This window comes from Bactrocera oleae, chromosome 4, assembly GCF_042242935.1.
Source record: "Bactrocera oleae isolate idBacOlea1 chromosome 4, idBacOlea1, whole genome shotgun sequence".
Classification (NCBI taxonomy): Eukaryota; Metazoa; Arthropoda; class Insecta; order Diptera; family Tephritidae; genus Bactrocera; species Bactrocera oleae.
In genome coordinates, this window is record NC_091538.1 from 48,002,803 (window position 1) to 48,028,955 (window position 26,153).

General features: G+C 35.2%; 3 protein-coding genes across 3 annotated transcripts; all 3 read left to right on the forward strand.

The window, feature by feature from the left end:
* Nucleotides 1-12,840: 12,840 nt before the first annotated feature.
* Nucleotides 12,841-13,677, forward strand: LOC118679971 (protein catecholamines up-like). The gene is made up of 2 exons (XM_070108346.1): nt 12,841-12,889; nt 12,986-13,677. The coding sequence occupies exons 1-2, from the start codon at nt 12,878-12,880 to the stop codon at nt 13,589-13,591; spliced, it is 618 nt and encodes a 205-aa protein (XP_069964447.1). The 5' UTR covers nt 12,841-12,877; the 3' UTR covers nt 13,592-13,677.
* Nucleotides 13,678-18,207: 4,530 nt separating this feature from the next.
* On the forward strand, nt 18,208-19,259 carry LOC106616419 (protein catecholamines up). The gene is made up of 2 exons (XM_014233070.3): nt 18,208-18,432; nt 18,529-19,259. Exons 1-2 carry the CDS (start codon nt 18,421-18,423, stop codon nt 19,147-19,149), a joined length of 633 nt encoding a protein of 210 aa, XP_014088545.3. The 5' UTR covers nt 18,208-18,420; the 3' UTR covers nt 19,150-19,259.
* A 5,822-nt stretch (nt 19,260-25,081) lies between these two features.
* Nucleotides 25,082-25,953, forward strand: LOC106616440 (protein catecholamines up-like). The gene is made up of 2 exons (XM_014233092.3): nt 25,082-25,134; nt 25,233-25,953. Exons 1-2 carry the CDS (start codon nt 25,123-25,125, stop codon nt 25,851-25,853), a joined length of 633 nt encoding a protein of 210 aa, XP_014088567.2. The 5' UTR covers nt 25,082-25,122; the 3' UTR covers nt 25,854-25,953.
* Nucleotides 25,954-26,153: the final 200 nt, after the last annotated feature.

The window sequence follows — 26,153 nt, forward strand, 5'->3', positions numbered from 1 at the left end:
TTTTTGGTCAGAAAAATATTTCATATTGAATTAATTTTTCAATTTTAAAATTTTGTTTTTATATTTTCTACTCATAAACTCCAAAAATATTTACCTCCGCAAAACCTATGCCATTAAATTTCCAAGACGACATTACTCCGTACTCCCCCTTTAGTACTGGGACACGCGCTAAATCCGCATTGTGAACAACAAAATTTCGCAGCAAAATGTAGTCCTAAGAAAAAACAATAAATATTATAAGATTATTGGAAAGATTTATTACCTACTAGACAATAACAATTCAAATCCAAATTTTGCATAAATACTCACTTGGAATGGACAGCTGTGATTCACATTGATAAACTTTTTCATATATTCGAACAATAGTCTTATAACGGAATTACGGCGCTTAACTAAGAAATTGCCAACGTCTACGTTGTTGAAGGTATAAAGCACACGATTGAGACTTTTCGAAAATTGTACTATGGAGAGGTTAAACTGAAATTTTAAAACAAAACAATAATAATAAAAACAAAATTTTATATTAAAATTTATTAGAAACGAAATCAACATGCATTACTGACGATTAAAATCATATTAGCTTGTACTAAGATCATAACTTAATAATTTTATTTACTTCTTAATTTGAGTCCGAGATATTTATAATAGGGGTATTCACACCTATAGCTTCGTAAGTCGTTATTTGGTAGTTTTTTTAAGTGCTATTTGTTTTCTTAAAACAGATTTTCGTTATACCGAGTAACGAAGTACCAGTCTGGAAAGCTTTATAATTTCTTCATTACTTGGCAAACTAAAATCAGCTGTTTGTTTTACGTCGTTGCCTAAAAAGTTCATTTGGCCTTAGAAGATAGATAGATAGTAGAATGCAGGAAATATACTGAACTTCCTGAACTTAGTAAAGTTCATCTTGCCGAAATCGTAGAAGTTCTTACTTGACATTGTTCAACAGGCATTCATTCAGGATAAAAATCTTGTCGGACCCAAGTTGTCAAAGTTATAAAGGGGAGAGTGAAATGGAGGCACTCTCTCCTCCTTTGTCCAGCCATTGCAAGACTGATGTTGAAACATTTCGGCAGTTCTTCAGCAAACTAGGGGACAAACATTGAACAGACATTAGCCGTTTCAACAAATTTGTGGTATTTAATTTTCTTAATATGTTTTACATATTGACCGATTTATAGGGTATAAAGGAAATCGGCCACTATAAACTCTTATATTAGGTATATAATGGCTAGGGGAAATGTTGACCTGAAGTTTGAAAATCCTTATATAAGGTATATACGAATTTATTATTTTCAGAAAAATATACACTCCAAATTTGATTAAAATATTTTAAAGATTGATCGATACTGTCGGTAAAAAGTCAAACAATAAAGGGAGAGAGAGACAAGCGAAACTCAACTCGTCTTGTCATCCTGATAATTTTGTCATATAAAGTACAAAATACCAATACATATTATGTACTATTTTCCATTGTGTTTTTTGTACTTACATATACACTCTTAAGTGGTAGCAATAATCTCTGTTGTAATGTTATGGTACTCAGTGGTTTATTGACTTTATCGACGAGGCACTTTTCGTAGATCACCATTGGGTATTTGCTGGTGCAAACGATTATGGCTAAAGTCACTTTCGAGTGCACCTATTGGAAGCAAAATTTTATACGCAATTTTCTACTTATGATATATATTTTATAATTAAAACTTACGTTCACAGGAAGAATACTCAAAAGCAGCAGCAATTCCAGATAATTCATTATAACGTTGCAGATGCAAAATATTAACAAAGTTTAAACAACGGTGCATTTCAGTTAAAATAATTTTAATTTTTCCGAAACTTCCGAAATTATTGACATTTATTTGTTTAATTTTTAATTTTACAAGCGCATTTAGTTGCATTATATTGAAAATATTGAGCTCACGCTATACAAATATTAATCAAGTATTTAAATTTTATTACGTTTCATCAGATTATTCAGCGTAATTATCTAGTTTGCTTTGAACTGCGTGTCTATACTTATATATCTACTTAAAAAAGATAACATTATATAAAAACCCAAACCTACTTCAGTAAGTGACTTCGACTCCGGCTAGTTCAGCTATATTACTAATGGTATGACATCCAAGTTGTTCCAACCCGAGTCTCGTTAGATGAAGATGCTTCCAAAAGAACATCGGCAAGATGTTTATCCTTTCAGGTAGGATATAAGGTAGATATAACGCATAACATCAATATCTAAATGGATCTATAAAAGCGCATAGTAATATGTCAAACTCTATAGAGTTACCTGATTAGGATAATAACCCATTATACAAGTATGGAACTAATCAAGAACCTTTATCACGCAATGAGTTCTATACGTGAAATGTTAGTTACTAACTTTACAGACAACGAACTCGGATATTTACCTCAACTACACGGTGAGAATGAATTTTTGAGTGATAGAACTAACTCCTGTGTTTCTTGAAAAAAATATCACATACAGGGTCTTTTCTATTTGGCCGATTACTTAAATGAAATAAATATTATAATGTGTGGTTTTGAATGAGGCAATAATTTTTTCGAAGTTTTTTTTTTGACAGCAGTTAATTGATTTGTAATCAGTTTTGTTTGTCATTTCATAATCAATTAAATTACTCCGGAATAACATGTGTATATCGGCAAATTTATTAGCAAAAAAATAGTTCGGTTCGCGTGACGCATCGCGCTTTACCCTCCATATTCTGCGGATATATCCGGCCAGCAGAGTCGGTAATTCTAGAAATCATGAATCGGTTCCACCACGTTTACTCTAGTAAATAATGCGCATCCTCAGAGATGCCGTACAGTGCGCACCAAACACGCTATTGCTACTGTAGAGCAGAGTATCGAAGAAGACTCGAATGAGTCCATCCGCCATCACACCCAATTGGAGTCGTACTCATCCATTTTATGCAAAAGGATCTTGATTTGCGGGCATATAAAATCCAACTCGTGCAAGAGTTAAAACCAAACGACCATCAAGCGGGACGCACGTTTAGTGAATCCCGAAAACGAGATGGCCTCCGATCTCAATTTTCACAAGGAAATTTTGTTGAGAGTTGAAGTTCACTTTTGGTACGTTATTAAACAAAACTGGCGCATTTAGAGTATTAAAAATCCGCATGCTATGGTTACGACGCCGTTACATCCTCAAAAAGTCAATGTTTAGTGTGCTCTATTGGCATAGCGAATCATTGTTTCATAAATCTTCAGAAATGAAGCCGACCATAATGTTACAGTCAATGGGGAACACTATAGAGCCATGATTATAATTAATGACTTTTCGTACTTGAATTGGGGATGTCAATGTGTACGAACTTTGGTTATAACAACACGGTACCACATGCCATACAAGCAACGAAACAAACAATTTATTGAAGAAACTTTTGGTGAACGCATTACCTTCAGTCGTGGGCCTCCAAGATCGTTCAATTTGATACCGCTAGACTATTAATCGCGGGGTTGTGTGAAGTCGCTTGTTGAGCCAGCCGCATATAAATTCTCGACCATAACATTAAGTTATAAGCATTTTATTTCGTCTTGAAAACCATATGTCTAAAAAACATCCTTTGAGTACTTGCATGGTCCTTGAATAACCCTATAGACCCCGATAATTGTTTGCTCAGTGAAGTGTGAGGAAGAAGAATTCGGGAGCGAACACTGAAAACTTTGGAAATGTAAGAATGTTAACTTAACAAAAGAAAATGCCAAATAAAAATTGTAAAAAATTTCTCTAGAACAACTGAACCAACACACGTGTCACCGAGCATCTTTTTTATTGACTTTCATTGAATTGACGAGATACTGTTGCAGTTTAACATACCTCTTTGTAAATATAAGTATGCAAATATTTTTTTTTGTCTGGTATATTTCTATAACTTTCTATCTGGGACGATTTTGTCGGCAAATCAAATTTTTGAAAAAAATCCATGACGAGACTAAGGTTGAACACCTCTGCTATGAGCTATTCTCTTTCGAATTAATTTAGACAGACAACTAGAAATAAGAGCCTTTAACACACTTTATTTTCCAATGAACTGTAAATATACACAATTTTTTATTACGACCGATTTTAATATATCCTCTATACGATATTACTAAATAACTCGATGAAAATAATACACTTTTCGTTCTCTTCAAAGTAATTTGATTATTTTGAAGTATTACGATTGTAACGAATAAATACAGTGACTTGCGCCGCATTTTTGCCATTCAATCGCCATTCTGTTTGTAGCTCGTATTCCCCAGATATAAAAGGTATGAGAGCTAGGTTAGGATTATTGATAGCTAACTCATTAAGTATTAGGTAATCCTATGATTAATTTCAATAAATATAGTTTCTAAAAATTTCATCAATAGGGACACTTACTTTATAAGGACAGGTGTGATTGATATTGGTAGACTTTTGGAAAGTTGAAAAAAGTAATCTCAGCGCTGGATTACGCCGTTTTACCAAGAAATTGCAGGCATCAAGATTGGTGATTTTGTACCACACACGATTGAGGTTGTTCGAGAGCTGTATAATCGTGATATTGACCTGTATATGAAGACCATATTTGTATGCAACTCGTTATATATTTTCATACATTCTATATTTCGAGATACCACATATATCACGTTACTAATATATACTTACATATGCACTGTATATAGGCTGCCGGAGTTTTAGGTGCAATGTTACTGCTGTTATAGAATTATTTAAATTTGAAATGTGGCATTTTTCATAGGCCGTGAGTGGATCGGTGCTATTGCATATTATTTTTTTGAAACGAACTTCTGGTGAGACCTGTAAATATTAAATAGAAATAAACATATCTATGGATTCCAAAGCATTTAACTTTTTTTTTCTACTCACGCTCACAAGAAGGGCAGCAAAAATTATAATTCGTGTTAAATAACGCATCCTCGCTGAAGACTGTGCTCACTTTCCATGAAAATAGTTTTTATTAACTTTTTATCTAATAGTTTTTAGCTATTGACTAGAAATCACATATGTATATATTTCTATTATTAGAATTTCGTGCAAATAATAACAACATAATAACATCTGGGTAAACATTTGGGTTTAATCGAAAAATATTTGATGAAGCGATAGAAATACTAAAATAGACTCATTAATTCGTTAATTTTTGGGTTTTTGTATGTTTGGTTTGTATTGGTAGCGAAAACAGCTCAAACGCATCAGCAAATTCTCTCCCGCAACATGTTGCTACATAGTTTAATAGTTTTGTTTACCAAAAGGTTGTTTGTGTCACTTAAAACTAATCGAGATGCCATAGATATAGTGTTACATATACCATACTATACATACGAGTAAATAATTCAAATGACGAGTCGTGTTGAAATCCCGGAGTATAGCTTGCGTACTTGAGCAATTGCGATATATAGATGAAACTTCGTACACATATTTCCTAACACTATGAGGAGGTTTGAATTATATAATGTCGTGATCGGACCATCAAATCATAGAAGTGAAAGGCACTCGTGGTTTCAAAATAAATTAAAAAAATAAAGAAAGAATGTTAACTTCAGTTGCATTGAAGTTATAATACCCTTTACAAATACAAAATATTCCTTAAGATTTTCCTTAAGCCTGTTTCGTGAAGATATCTCGTCAAATGAAGAATTTTCCGTACCAGCTTCTGATCCCTATCGTTCAGTATGAATGGCAGCTATATGCTGTAGTGGCTCCGACAAATGGGGGAGAAAAGGACGAGTGCAAAATTTCAAATCGATATCTCTAAGACTGAAGAATATGTTCGATAAAGTCATGGCTAAATCGACTTAGCTCGTTATGCTGATAATTTATATATATTTTTATAGGGTATCCAAAGTTTCCATCTGAGTGTTACAAACTTTGTGGGTGTGACACCGCCCACCTTTAGGTATAAGCACATATCTCAGGCCCTATCTCACTAAGCCATTCCCATTTCCCGCCATTCTTATGCTACAGTGTGAAAATTGACGACGAATTGGACTACCACCCTTGTTTTCCCCATATTTCTGCTTTCTATATGTAATAGTTTTAAATTCCATACAATTCTTTCACTGTACGGTATATAAAGCGAGAACCAATGAGGTTATTAGAAAAAAACCTTGCATAAATGGTGTATCTAAACTGCCATCAGACGTTCAAAAATATTTAAAATCAAACCATAACTTTTGAAATCCTCAGATACCGAAAATATAGACCTCAGTGACTATAACGGGTGTGTTCAAAAAATAAGAAGAATTTTCGTTTTTTGAAAAAAAAAAATTTATTTATTTGTCTACATTAATGTTGTCGCCTTCAAAATGGTTCCCATTCATCTCAAACTCGATTTTTGAGATAGCCTGTAGCTCTTTCAGTGCTTTTTATCTGTCTTGTAAAACTACCGAACTTTAAGGTTCTCTTAATTCTTGCAAATAGAAAAAAGTCACATGGAAAATGTCTGGCGAATGTGGAGGCTACGGCATTGTTACAGTATTGCTTTTGTCCAAGAATTCACGAACAAGAAACGAAGTGTGAGCTTTTAACAAACGCAAATCGCCAAAGCTCATAAAACCACGTCCAACCTTGACGGCTGCTACAGACAAAGTAAACAATGAATACACCTAAAAATTGTATCGTACATCAGGGAATCAACATTTGCAAATCGTGAAAAATTATTACCAAAAAAATGGGTCGAATCCCGCGTCGTAAGGAAATTTTGCTCAGCGTTGGAGCTCACTTTTGGTTGAATGGGTACTTAAATCTACAAAATTGTCGCAATTGGAGTGAAGATAATCCATTAGCCATTGTTGAGACGTCGTTACATTCTCAAAAAGTCACTGTTTGGTATGCTCTATGAGCAGAGGGTCATTGGTCCATATTTTTTCAAAAATGGAGTTTCCGTGTTTTCGACTATACAGTTCAAGATTAAAGTTGGATGACGTTTGGTTCCGACAAGAGGTCCGTATATGCCATACAACCAACGAAACAATCAATTCGTGCGATTCAAAATCGTGCGATTTAACACCGCTAGACTATTTTTGTGGGAGTATGTGAAGTCGCTTGTTTACACAGATAAGCCCGAGACGATTGACGCCTTGAAAAACATATTTGCCCGTATGGCCCCAATTCCTGCAAAAAGTGCTTAAAAATTGGCCTTCTGGGCTGGAATTTATTTGAACCAGACGTAACGGTCACTAGCCCGAAATCATTATGGCAATGCCCTTACCTTTATAATAAATCTGAATGAATCTTTCCCATAACATTTAATTGTATGCGTTTAATTTCTTCTTGAAAACCACTTGTCTAAAAAAAACACTTTAAAAATTTAATTCACGTATTTTCAAAATCCTTGCATAATCTCAACTTATTTTTCGCATATTAACTATAAGTCACAAATACACTGGTATAAGCTGCATCGATCCCGTATAATTTCCAAGCCGTCAGCAATACATATTCTCCCGCTAGAATTGGTAAGGGAGCCACTTCAGAAATCTATACATATATACAATCTTTCGAAAGCTATACCTCGAATGGGCAGCTGAATTGTTGAAAATTCGCAAAGAGTAATCTCAGCACCGGATTATGCCGTCTCAATATGAAAGCACAAGCATCTACATTACTAAATGTGTACAATACGCAATTAAGACTCTTCGAGAGCTGTATTACTGAAATGTTTGTCTGCAAATTGTAATTAGCGCAGTTATGATTTCTATTTCCCTTTGAGATTTCAAAACTGTTCCCATACTTACTTGTATACTGTAGATGGGCTGCAGTAGCTTTTGTCATATTGTTATTGTAGTAATTTTATTCACTCGTTCAATATGGCATTTCTCATATATCGTCATAGGATGTGTACTGTTACGTAACAGCTTGGAGAAACGTATGACTAAATGTACCTGTGGGAAATATAGTGATATTAATTCATAGAAATTTAGTACTCATTCACTCACTTTCGCAGGACTCAAGGAAACTAAGGCAACTAGCACAAAATAACGCATTTTTACTAGTTTTGCTAAATATTTTACAACTGCGTTTTCAATGAATTTGCACATACACATACTTTATGTTTATTTTTAAATACTAATAGTACAATTAAATTTTTGAAAAAATAAAATAAGTGATTTGAATTGCGTGCTAATTATTTATAAATTTAACAAATAATTACAGTACTTAAGCAACGGGTGATCCAAGTAGAGGTAGCTTTTCCAATAGCCTTTTTTTGACAGATGGCTTGTATGTCGTATGTTTGGTATTTTATTATAAAAGACTTACTTCTGAACAAAATTTACAAATCGTTCAACTTATTACGAAAATTCACGTTTTGTATAGAATGTGTTTCGCGCGCTTCGCTTAACTTATGGTCAAAATACTCGGCCTACGGAGCGTATTATTCACCATCACCGCATTTATTATTGGATAATATTCGACCGAATGGACCACGTCCAGCACGTAGAAGAGAAAATATAGCGTAGCTGAGAGTGTACACGAAGACCGTGGAGAGTCGATTCGGCACTGGCCGCAGTAACTCGAACGTACAAAATACAGCTTGTGCAAGGACTGAAGCCGCCCAGACTTCCCAAGCGACATCGCTTCGCTCGATGGGCTCTTGAAAAGCTCCAAGAAGATCCGACGTTTTCGAGCCAAATTTTGCTCAGCGATGAGGCCCATTTTTGGCTCAATGGGTATGTAATCAAGCAAAATTGCCGCATTTGGGACGAAGAACAACCTGGAGAAATTCAAGAGTTGCAATATCATCCAGAAAAAACAACGGTTTGGTGTAGTTTGTGGTCCGAGGGAATCATCGGTCCATATTTCTTCAAACATGATGCTGGTGAGAACGTAACCGTTAATGGCGACCGTTTTTGCACCATGATAACCGACTAATTGATACCTGAAATTAAAAGTCGCGATCTGGATGACATTTGGTTTCAAGAAGACGGCGCCACTTCTCACACATCGCATCAATCAATGGATATATGGAGAGAATACTTCGGTGGGCAGATAATTTCCCATTACGATTCAGGGCTTGGAACAAAACAACGCTCAAGTCATTCGCCAGTTATTAGTCGAATTGCTTGAACGAGTCTTTGCAAATTGGACTTAACGGATGGTCCATCTGAGACGTAGCCGCGGCCAACATTTGAAAGAGATAATCTTCAAAAAATAAATGCCAAAGAATGTTCTTTCGAAAGATAATAAACATTCCCCATTAAATTTGAAGTTTATGTGTTTTTTTTATTAAAGAAGTAGAAAACCTCAAAACGGATCACCCTTTAAAATTAATTTAATATCTGATAGAGGTTTTAAACGATCCCGTGTTATGTGAATTAATGGGTAGCACTATACTTCCCTTCGTGTTCTGCTATGAGCCCAAAACTAGCTTGAAACAAACTGGAAAGGGTATAAAATGATCTTTTACTTGATTTTGATCGGTCGGTTTATATGGCAGCTACAAGGATATGCTATAGTATCACAATGGGCCTCTTAAAGGTCTAGGTGTTTCGAAAGACAGCCACTCTACCTACCTACCTACATATATGCTACAGTGGTCCGATATGAACAATTAGGTCGCAGATTTTAGCGATGTCTGAGACAATAACCTATGCCGAATTTCGTAACGATATCTTATTGAATAAAAAAAATAACTATATACAAGGACTTGAGTTCGATCGATCAGTTTTTGTGACAACTATATTCCATAGTTGTCCGATATCAGCGATTCCAACAAACGAGCTGCTTCTTGATGAGAAAAAAATGTGTGCAAAATTTCTACTCAGTCCTCAAAAGCGGAGAGACTAGTTCATTTATAAACAGACGGACAGACAGACGGATATGGCTAAATCGACTAAGCTTGTTAGCATTAATTTTTTGTTTCCATTTGAAGAAAAGTGCTGCAGAGTCATGGTATACTTTAAAAGGTCTCCGACGTATTCTTTTCGGTGTTACAAACTTAATATACCCTGTTCAATGCTCATATGGGTTCATCAAGGGCATCGATTATAGTGATCCTCCAATTTCAAAACTTTTGCAAAACATTTGATTTATTGCTTCGAAATAGGGTCTCAGTCTCGGCAATTGCTTTCCAAAGACTATTCTTTTGATAAATAATAAAAATTATTCGTATACAAATTTTGGGATGATTTTGCGATAACCGACGCCCAATGCTAAAAAGGTGACATTGACTGGGAACACAAATTTCCTGATTTTACTTTATCTGACTTCTTATTATTGGAATTCGCGTATACTAGCGATCCTCCCCTTCCTAATGCAATGAGTAGATGTTGAAAGTTGAAGCCTTGGGTCGATTAAAAAAAAATGAAAAAGAGTTTAAACTAACATTCTTACATAACTTGGGAATACCCTATAACTGGTAGTGCTACCGATTATCGATGGAATAAAGATACAGAAATAAATTTACTTTCCTTAAAAAGTATATTTAGTTTTAAATGAGTAATATAGGGCAACAGCTCATAGTAAATGATTCCCTGCCAATTCCACCAAACACATAGCAAGACCTTTTTGACCGTCAACCTTGGCTCTCGGCCGTTTTTGTTTGCTTTTCATCACCGAAATTTTTGTTTAGTACGAAAACTAATCTTACCTTAAAATGCGACATGCAGATTACAAAAGTCATCTATTGGAAAAATAATGGATTTCTTTTTACCAAACCTTATATTAATTACTAAAAGCCAAATTACAATTTAAAACAAAGTTATTACAATTTTTAAGCAAAATGCAGATTCTAATTCTGATAAGCCGCTAAAAATGCAAACACTTGAAACATATCACTTAAATTTAACTACTAATATATTAATTATATAAATTTATGAGGAATTAAATTCGCTTAAAGATAAGAAGTCATGGAAAAATTATGCATGACGATAAAGCTTATATGGAAGTAACAACAAACAGCAACTGTAGTAAAAACATTTCATATATGTACATATATACATATAAGTATGCATTTAGCCACCTGCTGGGTGGTATTTGCTTTCGCTGAAAAAGTAGCGCTCATTATGCGGTCACACATTTACGAATGGACAAAAAAACACATACCAGTTTGAATAAACAAACGCAAAACCAACAGATTTTACTTCATACGAGTATACACATATACATATATATGTATGTATGTAAATACATTCTTGCATGTAGCGAGCAAATGACCAAGAAATTATGAATGACCTACAGTTAGTTAGTGGGGCGAAAATTAATTAAAACGTAATGAGCGTTACACACGCACCAACAACAATGGCGGAGGTAGCGCCTCAAAGAACTAATGGTTTATATGAAGGGTGGATAATAGCAACATTTGATTTGTGGGAGGACATGGTAGAATTGCTCTATATTTATGTTGCTTTAAATATGTATATAGCTATGCTTATGAAAACAAGAAACAACGTTAACTTCTTTTGCATCGAAGCTATAATACCCTTCACGAATAAAAAAGTTTCCATACAAGAACTTGATTTTGATAGTTCAATTTGTATGGCAGCTTTATGCTATAGTGGCCTGATCTGAATAATTTGTTTGTAGATTATAGTGTTGTCTAGGATGATACTTCATGCCGAATTTGGTGAAGCTGTTTTTTCAACTAAAAAGCTTTTCCAAACAAGAACTTAATTATGATCATTCAGTTGTATGTTAGCTATATGTTATAGTGGTCCAAAAGCGGCAGTTTCGACAAATGTGCCGCCACTCGAGGAGAAAAGGAGGATAGCAATTTTTCAGATCAATATCTCAAAATCTAAGGGACTAGTTCGCGTATACATATACAGACAGACAGACGAACCTGGCTTAAGCGACTCAGCTCGGATTGTTCATCATTTATATATATATATTATAGGGTATCCGATGTTTCCTTCTGGGTGTTACAAACTTCATGGTACACCTAATATACCCTGTTTAAGGTATAGTAACAAAGTTAGTGCGCCAGTTGGTTCTTTTCTCAGACATACAATTAAATTTAAGAAATATTTGAGTTCTTATGTAATTTCTTTAGAAAACAGTTTTTTCACAGAATGCTTGAAAAATATTCCAATTTTAAATTAAAGGCTAATCGGCCATAAATATATGTAAACAGATCTAAATCCTGAGCGGAAATCTAGCTTAGAGCTTTGAATAGCAGAATGTGGATAATACCTCTTATAACACTAAATAACTGATATACACTCTTCAGGTCCAGAGTACAAAACTTTAAATAAACCATACTTTTACCATTGAGAAATTTAGGATTAGAGCTTTGGCCAGGCAAAGAGCGGTACAATAGGCAAACAAAAACTGAAAAAAACGATAGCTCTCGGAACTGAACGCATAATCTGCAAATGATGTTTGCACTTATGCGAAGATTTATTGAAATAGCCCAAATGGAGATATGACCTATAATTACCCACATACAAGTACATACGTGTCAAGAGGTATGTTTTAACTTCAGACTGGTGGCAACTGCTGAGTTGAGATCTCTTAAAAATAAAATAATATGTACTTTTTTATGGTATTATAATATCCCGCTTAATCATGTGAAATAGTTTCAAAGGCTTTTGAAATACATACATATTTATTTAGTCATCAACTCGTACTTAACAAATGGTGTGAAAAAGAATGTTACGCATAAAATATTGGTAATATAGCTCTAATTGGATAATTGGGCTCAACAGTATGCAGCTTAGGAGGCGTTACTATGCCTGCAATTACCAGAAACTTAATTACAAGGCTAGCGATCTAAAGTGCATTCATAAGGCAATTAGAAAAAGCTGCAAAATTTAGTTAAAGATAATATGAAAGAAATACTTGGCATTCAAATTTGGTATAAAAGCAAAAGTCAACAGCGAAATAAGCACAGTTCACCCAGATCTATCACAGCTGCTAAATTAGTTTGAAACAATGGGCTCCAAAGTGCGTATGATTGATATAATTATCTAATATACCATACATATTACATACATACATATATTAGAATGGAAATTCACTAATCCTTCGTCTTTTCGGTAGGTTTTCGCTGCACTCGTATGTTGCTTCGCATTGGTGGTGGTCAGCGCCTTACCGTACGGCCATCATGGACATGGTCATGAGGATCACGGTGCTTCCAGTCACGCTTCAGTGCATTTAGTCTCACACGACGATCATCACGATCACCATGATCATCATGGTCACCACGAACATGGACACGACGATGGCCATGACTCACACGCTGAATATCATTTCTCTTATGGCGTAAAGGATAAGAAGACCGGCGATATCAAGGAACAGAGTGAACACCGCAAAGGTGACAAAGTGTCCGGACATTACGAACTCATTGAAGCGGATGGTCACAAAAGAACTGTGCACTATACGGCTGACAAGCATAGCGGTTTCCATGCCGTAGTGCACCGTGAACCCACACACCATCATGTAGCTGATCATGGACACGCCAGCTACCATGGTGGACATGCCGAGGTTGAATCGCACGATGGTGGGGATGCTGGTCATGACGACGGTCATGGTTATGGACATGGTCACGAACATGGACACGGTCATAGCAGTCATTCCAGTGGCTACTCAATCAAACAAGAACATGGTGTTGCAGTTCATCATCATGGTGAACACGGAGGCCACTAAATAATTAGGTAGACAAATTAATAACGAATGCTTGCTCTTTTATGTAAAGAATATTTTTATTTGACACGAAATTTAAATAATTTTTGAAATTTAATATCATATTAATAAAGTTACTTGAAACTTAAAATATTCTTGTAGTTGTTCCTATAGTATTTCAATTCGTTTATAGGTATAATAAAACACTAATACCATATAATACACAATTTTCGAAAATATTTGTAGTGGATCAGTATTTTTCTTTGAAAGGATTTTTTGAAATCCGCTCTAACAAAGGGAGAGGTTTGCTCTTTTTAAACTCACATGTAGCCTTAATCTGTATTTACAATTTTTTAGTTGGAGAAACCTGCAAGATACCTAAGTACATGCATGCATGCATATGCATAATGTACGAGTTGTTCCCTCTAAATGAGTTTGCTCTTAGCTTAAGCGTTAAAAAAACTTAAAAATATACTCACGATTTGGCTGTCACGGTATATTTATAGCAAATATGTCCTAAAAAAAAAAGTTGTGAAATGGTCCGAACCGTCTATAGTTGAATTTTTATCGGCTTCGTATTTTATTTTGATTTATTGCGGTGTATTTTCTTATTAATATTTTCGTCTCTTGCTAAAACTGAACCAAATCGGTTCGGTCCTCCACCTAGGCCCCATACACCCATTATAGTGACAATCGACCTTCCGTTTGATTCTCTGTCGAGTAGGTTAGTATGAGATGAATTATTATGAAAAGCGTTGTAATGGAAATCAAAGTCTACCTAATTTTTATTCGCATTAAATTCCGCTGAAAATTTATAAATCGTACGCGAAATAAGAGAGCCACACACCGCGTTAACAACTTCAATTCTAAGGAACGCCAAATCATTTAAAATAATTTTCCGCATTCATTTCTTCCATTAATGGCTTTATTTGTTTCAAAGGCATCTTACACACGCGCACATTCTTATTATTCCTTCCCATTCCATTCGTACGATTTATGCACACATGTATACACCCACATAGACAACGTGTAAATTCTCCCAGAAGAGAATGTGTAAACCGCTTGCCAACCAATTTGGCTGTTTGTGTTCGATTGTTTTTATCGGCTTACATTTAAAAATAAGGAGCAGAGATTCAGATGTGATTTAGCTTTCAAGATGATGGTGAGGGTGCCAGGAAGTGGGGGCAGCGCACACACAAAATGTGTGTTAAAATAAGAAATAAAAACAAAATGAAAGAAAAAAGGTAAAAATAAAATGCTGTTTCCTGGAAATCGAAGTCTTATGCGTCTTATGTCTCGGGAGGTGGGCCTACATGTGGTGAGAAAGTAAGTCGTAAGTAAACGGTAGAAAATACAACAAATAAAATACTGTGAGGCTTCTTCTTCCTTCGGTACTTAATATTTGGTTTCTTTTCTCGTACACAATATAACAACAACTGTGGTTGCTGCATTGTTACTTTTCAGCTTTTGTTTTATTGCTGTTGTTGCAGAGAGTTTAATAGTTTAGTTTCGGACCATATGATTTCAAGTCCTCTGATACCTGTGGACCTCAGCACTTATTGCTGAATTTTTACTGAAAATAGCGCTCCATCTGTGAGGTATATTATTGAAAAGCAAAGAGAATAACTTGCTACTAATAATACAGTCATGTATCTAAATTAAGTTTAAATTAATATTAATTATTCCTTCCTTGGACCTTGGTATAATCCCCATATTCCTAGTACCTATATTCCTATTTCCACCCATTTAGTTGAGTTTACATATCAATCTAGAAGATATATGACCTTATGTCCTTCTGTAGTAAAAATTATGGTACAATTTCCCACAGTTTCGAGCCTACTTCACATATAACAAACTTTGAATTAAAGAATCAGATATCTTTTACTTTACAGTATACAAATCAAACATCAATGAAGTTATCAGAAAACAACATATAGTGCCCTCAAGTTACATCTTACGCCCCAAAATTGTCGATATCGGACTATAACATTTCAAGGAACCATACACCAAATATAACACAACCCAGTGCATATGACTAAATTTTGTACCGATTGATGAAAAAATTGGAAAAATTGGGTCAATACTTCCCTTAACCTCAATATTTCTAACATAAATATTTTCAAATTATACCAGATCTATAGATCAATGTGGAAGGAGTTTTAATGAAATTCAGAAATAATCTCTTTTTTAGTAGTGTATCTTCTTGCCTGTGATTGTAAATAATGGATATTTCCAACTTTCAATTAAAATAGTATATAGGAAAATCCCGTATATCACTTTACCTTGCGAGAGTATAAAATGTTCGGTTAAACCCGACAATAATTTATATACACCTTTTTGAGTGGCTCATTCAAACTCAATGATAAGGTGGTTCCATAAACTACGATAAATTTCTTTAAAAAACTTTCCTCATTTAAATGCTTAAGAGGGCCCATTAAGAGGTATACCCCACGTTCTTGACTATGCAGGTGACGCAAACTTCCGGCGAAGTTGGCACAGCGATCCAAGGGTCTAGTGAGAGTGAGAATGAACGAATTGTAATGATGATAGATCTTATTCGCCATAACTTGGTGCAATCTATGATCGTCTTAGAACCCGCCTGATAGCACTTTAATTAGAAGATCCAACACGACTTATGCAAAAACACCACTTTTTGATCATCTGTTATTTTAATGAACATCTGTCGGGTAATTAATTTCGTTATCAACACTTGGCTCCTCAGTCTAAAAGTTCAACCTCCCTAACGAACCTTCGGTAACCGATTAAAGCTGATCGGCTAGACCGAAACCAGTCGTATGGTTACTCCGGTACGAAGTTCCAACCTAAAAATATACAAACTTATAAATTAGACAAAACATTATCTTATTGGATCCGTAATACAGAAACAGCTCCGTTCATTTCCGAATATATAACAGACTGAACTGTTCAGGAACGGAACCTACTAGAAATTATAGACGCAAGGCTTTTCTGATTTGATAAAATCTGAATGAACTCAACTCAAAATCCATTATATAATCACGTAACAGCGGCAAGATTGTTCACCGAACTCTTTCAACTTGCAAAGATCGAAACCGGGGAAATACGGTACATTTAGGTGTTGGCCAAACTTTATATAAAACAAGTGAGGACGAGTTAAGTTCAGTGCAGCCAAACATTTGATACTCATGGAAAACATAATTTTCAAGAAAACTTGTTCATCTAATTGTATTATAGCATACCACATATGTCCGGTGTATAGTCGGAAATTTGTTATAAGCTATATTGGGGGCATTAATTTTGACATTGCTGAGGGATACTTGAGAACATAATTTTTAACCAATTTTTAAATATATAACTCATGCACTGAACAACAAATTCGGCATACGGTTCGTTAGATAAACGGAAATTAATACAATATATGTAAATATGTAAGTAACATATAGGAGAGATAGGGGTAGTATTGATCCGATTAAATAATATGTTTCCTGAGTTTTATCAAGGTACCTCACATATCATCACGAATACATATGTATGGAGCAATGTTAACCGTATGTTTGAAAATTCTGATTTTAGTTATATGGGGCAAGTTTTCGCTCGATTTTACTCATTTTTTACACAAAGATGCACCATTAATATATGAACCAACGCCCTTATTTTATTAAGATAGCTCACATATTGGCCGATATATGCGATATATGCGGTATAAAGTAAACCGGAAGTTCGAATATATTTCGATTAGGTTTATTGGGCGAAATATTGACCCGAATCAATCCATTTTTAACATACAGGCATAAAAGAATCAGAAAGTGACCATCTCCGAACTGCAATAATATATCTTACAGCTTGACCGTTATTTCCGTTAAAAAGTTAGCACCAGACATCGGGGTCCCCATATTTGGTAACTGAGGGCTAGAGTAGTATGATCCGATTTTGATATTTATTACACTTTAGATGGTATTCCTCAAAGGCACTATTGGTGCAAAGTTTTATCCCGATATATTTATTTGTTCTTGATTTGTATACTGAAAAGTAAAGGATCAGGTGAAATTTAAAATTGTGCCATATGGGAAGTAAGCGTGGTTGTTCTGTACCGAATTTGGTTGAAATTAGTCGAGCAGTTCCATAGATATTTGATCTACGCTGGATGTGGGCGGTACCACGCCCAATTTTGACGCCTGCTCCTGTAAAACACTTTTGTGTCATCTTGTATGGGAAATTTAATGTCTCTGACGCTCTTCGTTATTAATTTATATTATTATATTACTTTGCTGCTTAGAAATTTATAGGTTCATGATCAATGGCGGTTTGTGGGTGTGGCAGTGGTCCGATTACGCCCATCTGCAATACCAAATGTATTATGATGCCAAGAAATGTGTACTAAGTTTCATCACGGTATCTTAATTTTTACTCAAGTTACAGTTTACACTGACGGACGAATTTCAACTCGTCTCGTCATCCTGATCATTTATATATATGTATAACCCTATATATATCTCCATTAGTTTTACATGATACAAACAACCGTTAGGTGAACAAAACTATTACACTCTGTGGCAACATATTGCTAGAGTATAAAAATAAAATTCGAAAAAGTATAGTCAAACTCAGCAGACATGGAGAAATCATGACAACTGTTAGTTCGTCAATTAAATACATTAGATTTTAAGCCGTTGCCGTACTTATAATTACCAAATAATTTCAAGGTCAACGATCTGAAGTGCATTCGTAAGGCAATTTTAAAATGCTGTAAAAATTAACGAAAGGTAATGTGAAGCAAAATGCTTGGCTTTCAAATTTGGTATAAAAGCGCTGGTTAACGGCGAATTAAACACAGTTCACCCAGATTATCACAGCTGCTAAATTAGTTTGAAACAATGGGCTCCAAAGTGCGTATGATTGATATACTTATCTAATATACCATACATATTACATACATACATATATTAGAATGTAAATTCACAAATCCTTCGTCTTTTCGGTAGGTTTTCGCTGCACTCGTATGTTGCTTCGCATTGGTGGTGGTCAGCGCCTTACCGTACGGCCATCATGGACATGGTCATGAGGATCACGGTGCTTCCAGTCACGCTTCAGTGCATTTAGTCTCACACGACGATCATCACGATCACCATGATCATCACGGTCACCACGAACATGGACACGACGATGGCCATGACTCACACGCTGAATATCACTTCTCTTATGGCGTAAAGGATAAGAAGACCGGCGATATCAAGGAACAGAGTGAACACCGCAAAGGGGACAAAGTGTCCGGACATTATGAACTCATTGAAGCGGATGGTCACAAAAGAACTGTGCACTATACGGCAGACAAGCACAGTGGTTTCCATGCCGTAGTTCACCGTGAACCCACACACCATCATGTAGCTGATCATGGACACGCCAGCTACCATGGTGGACATGCCGAGGTTGAATCGCACGATGGTGGGGATGCTGGTCATGACGACGGTCATGGTTATGGACATGGTCACGAACATGGACACGGTCATAGCAGCCATTCCAGTGGCTACTCAATCAAACAAGAACATGGTGTTGCAGTTCATCATCATGGTGGACATGATTTTGGTGGACACGGAGGTCATTAAATAACTTAGGTAAACAAATTTATAACGAATGCTTGTTGTTTTTATGGAAAAAATCGTTTTATTTTAATCAAATTTAAATCATAGTAGAAATGTTATATCATTTTAATAAAAATACTTAAAAGTTAACAAAAACATATACGGCAGAATTGTCATTGGTTGAAATCTATACCAATAAAATAAGATCATCGCTTTATTTGAACTCAGAAGTAACCTCAGACTTTTTATGAAATTATTATTTGAGAAATTTCGGAGATTTTGTTTGATCCAAGTAAAGCGCAGTAGCCTCGAAAGGTTTCTCATGCGATTCCTCAGTATATTCACAAACTGATCTCTGATAATCGCTCTCAATCAAAACTTAAGCTGACTGTGCTCTAGTTTGATGATCAAAATATGTTAATACATATATCTTGACGAACAGATTTCAGCAATGCGGCGTTATTTTATAATTTTTCTGGTTAACCCGTATCTACTATTATTTCATTTACTTTACTCGCTTTATCTACAATGTACAGCAAGAATCTTAAAATCTGTATCCTATAGATATTAAATTCAGAGTCTACATGACGAGAACTGTATCCATGTCTATTTGCATGACTTGTCTAGCGAAACCGTAAGGAAGGTCTAATAATCCTTCTGAGGAGAACACTAAGTACTAATTAATGAGATTTGTGTTTAGATTTCTGTACCGTATACAGATACTCGTATGTAAACAGGATGCTCTTACAAAAACCCATTTGCATCTTTTAAAATAGAGCTGGACTTCTAGGAACATCACCGTTAAATATAAAGTAGTATATACAAACTCTACTTAAATATCTATAAAATAAGTTCTATATAATTTCAAATGAAAGCATATCTCCTTTGGTCTCATAAATCTACTGAGTTTTGTTTGTCTAGATCCCCAGCGCTGAACGTTTGTTGGCTATAATAATAATATACCTAATATAAGGATTTTCGATATTCTATATTCTATGGACTTTATACATACAGTATGTGAACATATAATCAAGGTAATACTGTTATTTATTACCGAAAGACCTAGACCCATTATACCAAATGTTGTGATTTTTATACTCTTGCAACATGTTGCTGCAGAGTATAATAGTTTTGTTCACCTAACGGTTGTTTGTATCGAAAAAAACTAATGGAGATCTATATGGGGTTATATATATATATATATAAATGATTAGGATGACAAGACAAGTTGAAATTCGAGTGACCATTACCTCGCTTACAAAACTTCATTAAACGAAAACTTAAAAAAAGCCATAACTAAACTGCAAGTTAAAATGCAAAACATTAATTTGGTACAGGAGATCGCAGTTGCCAAGGACACCTGTGGGCTAAAAAATGTTTTAAAGTAGACGTGGCTGCGCACTTAAATGGTTTAATGTACATATCTTTCAAAACGCTTAAGACATATAATCCTAAATTGCTAAGAAGAAGTGGTTTTAACACCTCTTCAAACTCTGTGACTGGGTAAAATCGGATAATAGCCACGACCAATCGCCATATAACGGTTATGTTAAAAACTAATAAAATTACTATAACACACAGAATGAATGAGCCACAAGCATTTGATTTCGTAAACAGGAAGGTATAGAAGGGCTTTCTAGGATCTGTTGTGAAAATTGAACAATGGGCGTGGCACTTTACCACAAAAATGAGCGAAATCGGTTGACAACAACGCGTAATTCCCATATAACAAACATTTCAATTCCGGCTGATTCTTTCACTTTACAGTATACACATCAAACATCAATAAAGTTATCAGAGTAAAACTTTGCACAAATAGTGCACTCAAGATATTTTATCGTAAATTCAAAAATTGTCGAAATCGCAATATAACTTGTGACGAAAATTGATAAAAGCAAGTCAACACTTCCCTGAGCCCTCATATACTTAACATAAATATATTCCAACCTCCGATTCATTTTAAACCGCATCTATCGATCAATATGTAAGAAACCTTAACGAGCAGTGTATCCTCTTTCCTTAAATGAATGAAATTACGGCGATACTTTCCTTAGTTTGATATAAAGTTTTGCCAGAAAATGAAAGTGTTCATCCGTCTATGTTTCTTGCAAGTTGCAAGAGTATGAAATGTTCGATTGCACCCGAACTTAGCAATTCCTTACTTGTTTATATTCTAGAAGACTTTATGCCGCTTATATCGAAACATTGTTACTATTGTATAATGGTGAAAAAATATGTTTTTGTGTATATGTTTTAGTCTTGGTGAATCTTGCATCCTATTTCACGTTATACTTGCAATGGGTTCCAGGGCATAGTGATTTCCTTGGGAAGTGTGAAGCAGATGAACTAGCCAGAACAGGCACCACTCTGGAAAAGAGAGAATTTATATGCCTCTGGCTACTTGCAAATATTTAATCTTGAAATATGTTATAAACATAGCTGAGTCACGGTGAAACCAAGCCCTGACTTTCTCAAAAAGCAGGCAAACGTGGCGTGAATGGAATATGGGCCGCACACACCGACTTTAAAAAGTTAAAATTAACGATATAAAAACTCTAGTAGGAGTACTAAGAGGTCACTATCTTATTGACAGACATGCCAATAGACTAGGATCGCCAAATAACGATTATTGTAGAAGATATCAGGAGGTTGAAGAGAAGGAGACCATTAAACATCTTCTACGCTACTGTGAGTGTATATATAGGAAAAGAATCCACTATCGGTCGTGGGTTTCAGGACGACGTCTCTCCCTAAGGTTATAATGCAAACTCTCAAGAAAACCGATTTGTACTTGCTAAGGGTATTATAACTTCTATAAATCGTACGCGACGTAAGAGAAGCACACACCACGTTAACGACTTCATTTCTAGGAAACCCCTGATTATTTAAAATACTTTTCCACATTAATGGCTTTATTTGTTTCAAAAGCATATATGTATTCCTACACACGCGCACGTTCTGGTTATCCTCTCTCACACCATCCGTACGATTTATGCATACATCTGTACACCCACATAGACAACGTGTAAATCCTCCCAGAAGAGAGTGTGTAAACCGCTTGCCAACCAATTTGGCTGTTTGTGTTCGATTGTTTTTATCGGCTGCTTACATTTAAAAATAAAGGGCAGATATTTAGCTGTGATTTAGCTTTCAAGATAATGGTAAGGGTGCCGGGCGGTGGGGGCAGAGCAAACACAAAATGTGTGTTAAAATAAGAAATGAAAACAAAATGAAAGAAAAACAGTTAAAATAAAATGCTGTTTCCTGGAGATCGAAGTCTTATGCGTCTTATGTCTCGGGAGGTGGGCCTACATGTGGCTAAAAAGTAAGTCGTAAGTAAACGGTAGAAAATACAACAAATAAAATATTGTGAAATTTCCTCCTCCGTTCGGTACTTAGTGTTTGGTTTCATTTCTCTAACACAACACAAAACAACTGTGGTTGCGGCATTGTTACTTTTCAGCTTTTATTCTTATTACTGTTGTTTTATTTCAAATGTTTTTTCCCCTTTTTTTCTGAAGATACACAATAATCAACATATATACACCTATTTGAGTGGCTTGATTTCTTTTAACAAAAGGTGGATACATAGTCTACGATAAATATCTTTAGAAAACTTCACTCATTTTGGTGCTTAAGAGGCGCTATAAAAGAAATATATATCCCCCACTCTAGAGTATTAAGCTCAGTGACTTTAAGTTCGTATTGTGGGGGACGCAAACTTATGGCGAAGTCGGCTTCGAGAAGGTGCTCAGACGCTTTGCTTTAGTACACAAAATGGATATTGTTTTAAGTATACATAGTTCTCTAGGTAGTTAAACACCTTTTATCAGCGATTTTATAGTGAAAAGCTTTGAATTTGTATTGGTGTAAATTGCCTAACACTTTTGCAAAGTACTGTTAAAAAGCTCTTTGGGCATTGGCATGGAGCAAGGAGTAGAATAAAATAAAATAACTCGTTATAGCGAGTGTTTGAGTGTAATGAAAAAAGCTCTGTTGTGTAGTATGTCAAACCCCAATATTTGCTAAACTGGTATTATCGGACCATTGTTGATGAACGTCTATTGGGTTAGTGAATAACGTTATAAATACGTGACTACTCAGCCTGGAAGTTTAGTCCACCTAATGAACTTTCGGTAAACGATGGATGGTGATCGACATGATCGGAACTCATCGCATTGTTGCTACTATAGTACTTTTACTAATTTTCACTCCCCAAAAAAAAAACCAAGAGTAACGTTAATGTAATTAAAATGATCCAATAATCTACACTCTTAAAACTGAATGTAAAATCACTATAGAACAAGTAAGGAACGGCTAAGTTCGGGTGTAACCGAACATTTTATACTCTCTCAATTTTCAAAGATTAAAGCAGATTGAATACTTTCGGTATGGCAAAACTTTGTATTAAAAAATATTGGGTAGAATTCAATATTCGTTGTTCGACGAAACTATGAATGGATGACAATCATATTTGGTATCTAACATAAGCTATAGGTGATATAGTCACTTCTAATAGATTCGATACATTTATATTAACCTTCTCTTTGTTCATCATATTAGTGCTGGGAGAAGGTACAAACCGATATCCACATTTTTTTAACCGTTTAATATAATGTTTATGTATTCCTGCATATTTGAATTGAAATATTATTTTCTATTGTGGTATATGAGGAGCGGAATTCAAAATATTGGGTATAGGAGGGAAAAGTAGCTGGAGGTGTGGATAAGGATACGGAAGATACGAAAGTTTATATATAGGGGCTTGAGTGTACGCCGATTTCGTTCATGTTCAGCAGGTGGTTAAGAAAACACTAATTAATATATCGCACATATCGACATTGGAAAGGCGAAGAATTGAAACAATTATATCCATTGTCGACACAAGCACAGGCAATTATCATAGAAATATCCTCTCTGAATTTAGTTAATATAACTCATATATTGACCGATATGTGCAAAATAAAGTCAGTTGAAAGTTCGAAAATGGATGATAGTGAAACTATTGACCCGATGTTACCCATTTCTAACACAAGGGCACATTATTATCAGGAAAATAGTCTCTCCGAATTTCATTAACAAATCTCAAAGATTGACCAATATTTTCGGTATAAAGAGCCTATCTATGGTTCTGAGGTTCACATTTTCAGTAACTGGTTTGAAAATTTATGGTTCGATTTCGACGATTTTTGGTTGAGAGCTGACCTCTCTGGAGAACACTATTTTTGCAAAGCTGTATTCTCATGTCTTGATTGGTGCTTAATTTATGTAAATTTACTGTAAAGTAAAAGAAGCATATCGAGTTTTAAATTGTGGTATGGCAAGTAAGCATGGTCGTGTTCCGATAACGCCCATTTTCATAAATATAATTGATTGATATTTTTATTGTTTTAAATGTTTAATATAATTTACTTAAATTGTAACATAATAAATATCAACTCAATATAGTTTAGTCTTATAGTAGTGTTTACAAATATTTTATTGATTGTATTTTGTTTTTATAAAGTTTTAAAAATTAAAATAATTATCCAATTAATAAAAAATAGGAGAGCAGAATAGGATTTTAGTAATGTCAATGGGTTAATGTTAAAGATAAAACATGTACATTCGTACGACACACATAATTCTTAACGTTAAGCGCACATATGCTGTATTGAGAATTGTGACTATTTTTATCCTTTCGCATTCGTAATTTTCGAACAACTCTGTTTCACTACAAGCAAGTAACAAAATTATCTCATCAATGTTTCAAACTGTTAGTGCGTCATTTAAGTAGATTATATTTAAAGGCATTACCTTGCTTACATTTACGAAATAATTTCAAGGTCAGCGATCAAAAGTGCATTCGTAAAGTAGTTAGAAAATGCTGCAAAAATGAACGAAAAACAATGTGAAAGAAAATGCTTGGCACTCAAATTTGCTATAAAAGCGCTGGTTAACGGCGAATTAAGCACAGTTCACCCAGATCTATCACAGCTGCTAAATTAGTTTGAAACAATGGGCTCCAAAGTGCGTATGATTGATATATACTTATCTAATATACCATACCTATTACTTACACACATATATTAGAATGTAAATTCACAAATTTTTTGTTTTTCCGGTAGGTTTTCGCTGCACTCGTATGTTGCTTCGCATTGGTGGTGGTCAGCGCCTTACCGTACGGCCATCATGGACATGGTCATGAGGATCACGGTGCTTCCAGTCACGCTTCAGTGCATTTAGTCTCACACGACGATCATCACGATCACCATGATCATCACGGTCACCATGAACATGGACACGACGATGGCCATGACTCACACGCTGAATATCACTTCAGTTATGGCGTAAAGGATAAGAAGACCGGCGATATCAAGGAACAGAGTGAACACCGCAAAGGGGACAAAGTGTCCGGACATTATGAACTCATTGAAGCGGATGGTCACAAAAGAACTGTGCACTATACGGCTGACAAGCATAGCGGTTTCCATGCCGTAGTGCACCGTGAACCCACACACCATCATGTAGCTGATCATGGACACGCCAGCTACCATGGTGGTCATGCCGAGGTTGAATCGCACGATGGTGGGGATGCTGGTCATGACGACGGTCATGGCTATGGACATGGTCATGATCATGGTCACGGTCATAGCAGTCATTCCAGTGGTTTCTCAATCAAACAGGAACATGGTGTTGCCGTCCATCATCATGGTGGACACGATTCCGGTGGACATGGTGGTCATTAGATGACTTAAGTAAAAAAAGAGTCCTTTTATTTTGTTTGTAATTGAAGCTTTTGTTGAATCCATATCTGGTGTTAATAAAGTTAGTTAAAAGTTAAAAGCAGTTGCTTCTTTGTTTTAAAGATACACACAGCATAGAAAAATGTTGTCTCGATTGGAACGATCCTTCAAACGGTTTTTAGACTAAGAAGTTACCGACAGGCCCAGGAAGTTGTATTATTTTTCAAAATTTAAATTAGTAATTCAAAATTAGAATGCTTTTGATAGGTGATAGGAAAGGAGTTTAAAACTCAACCTTATGCC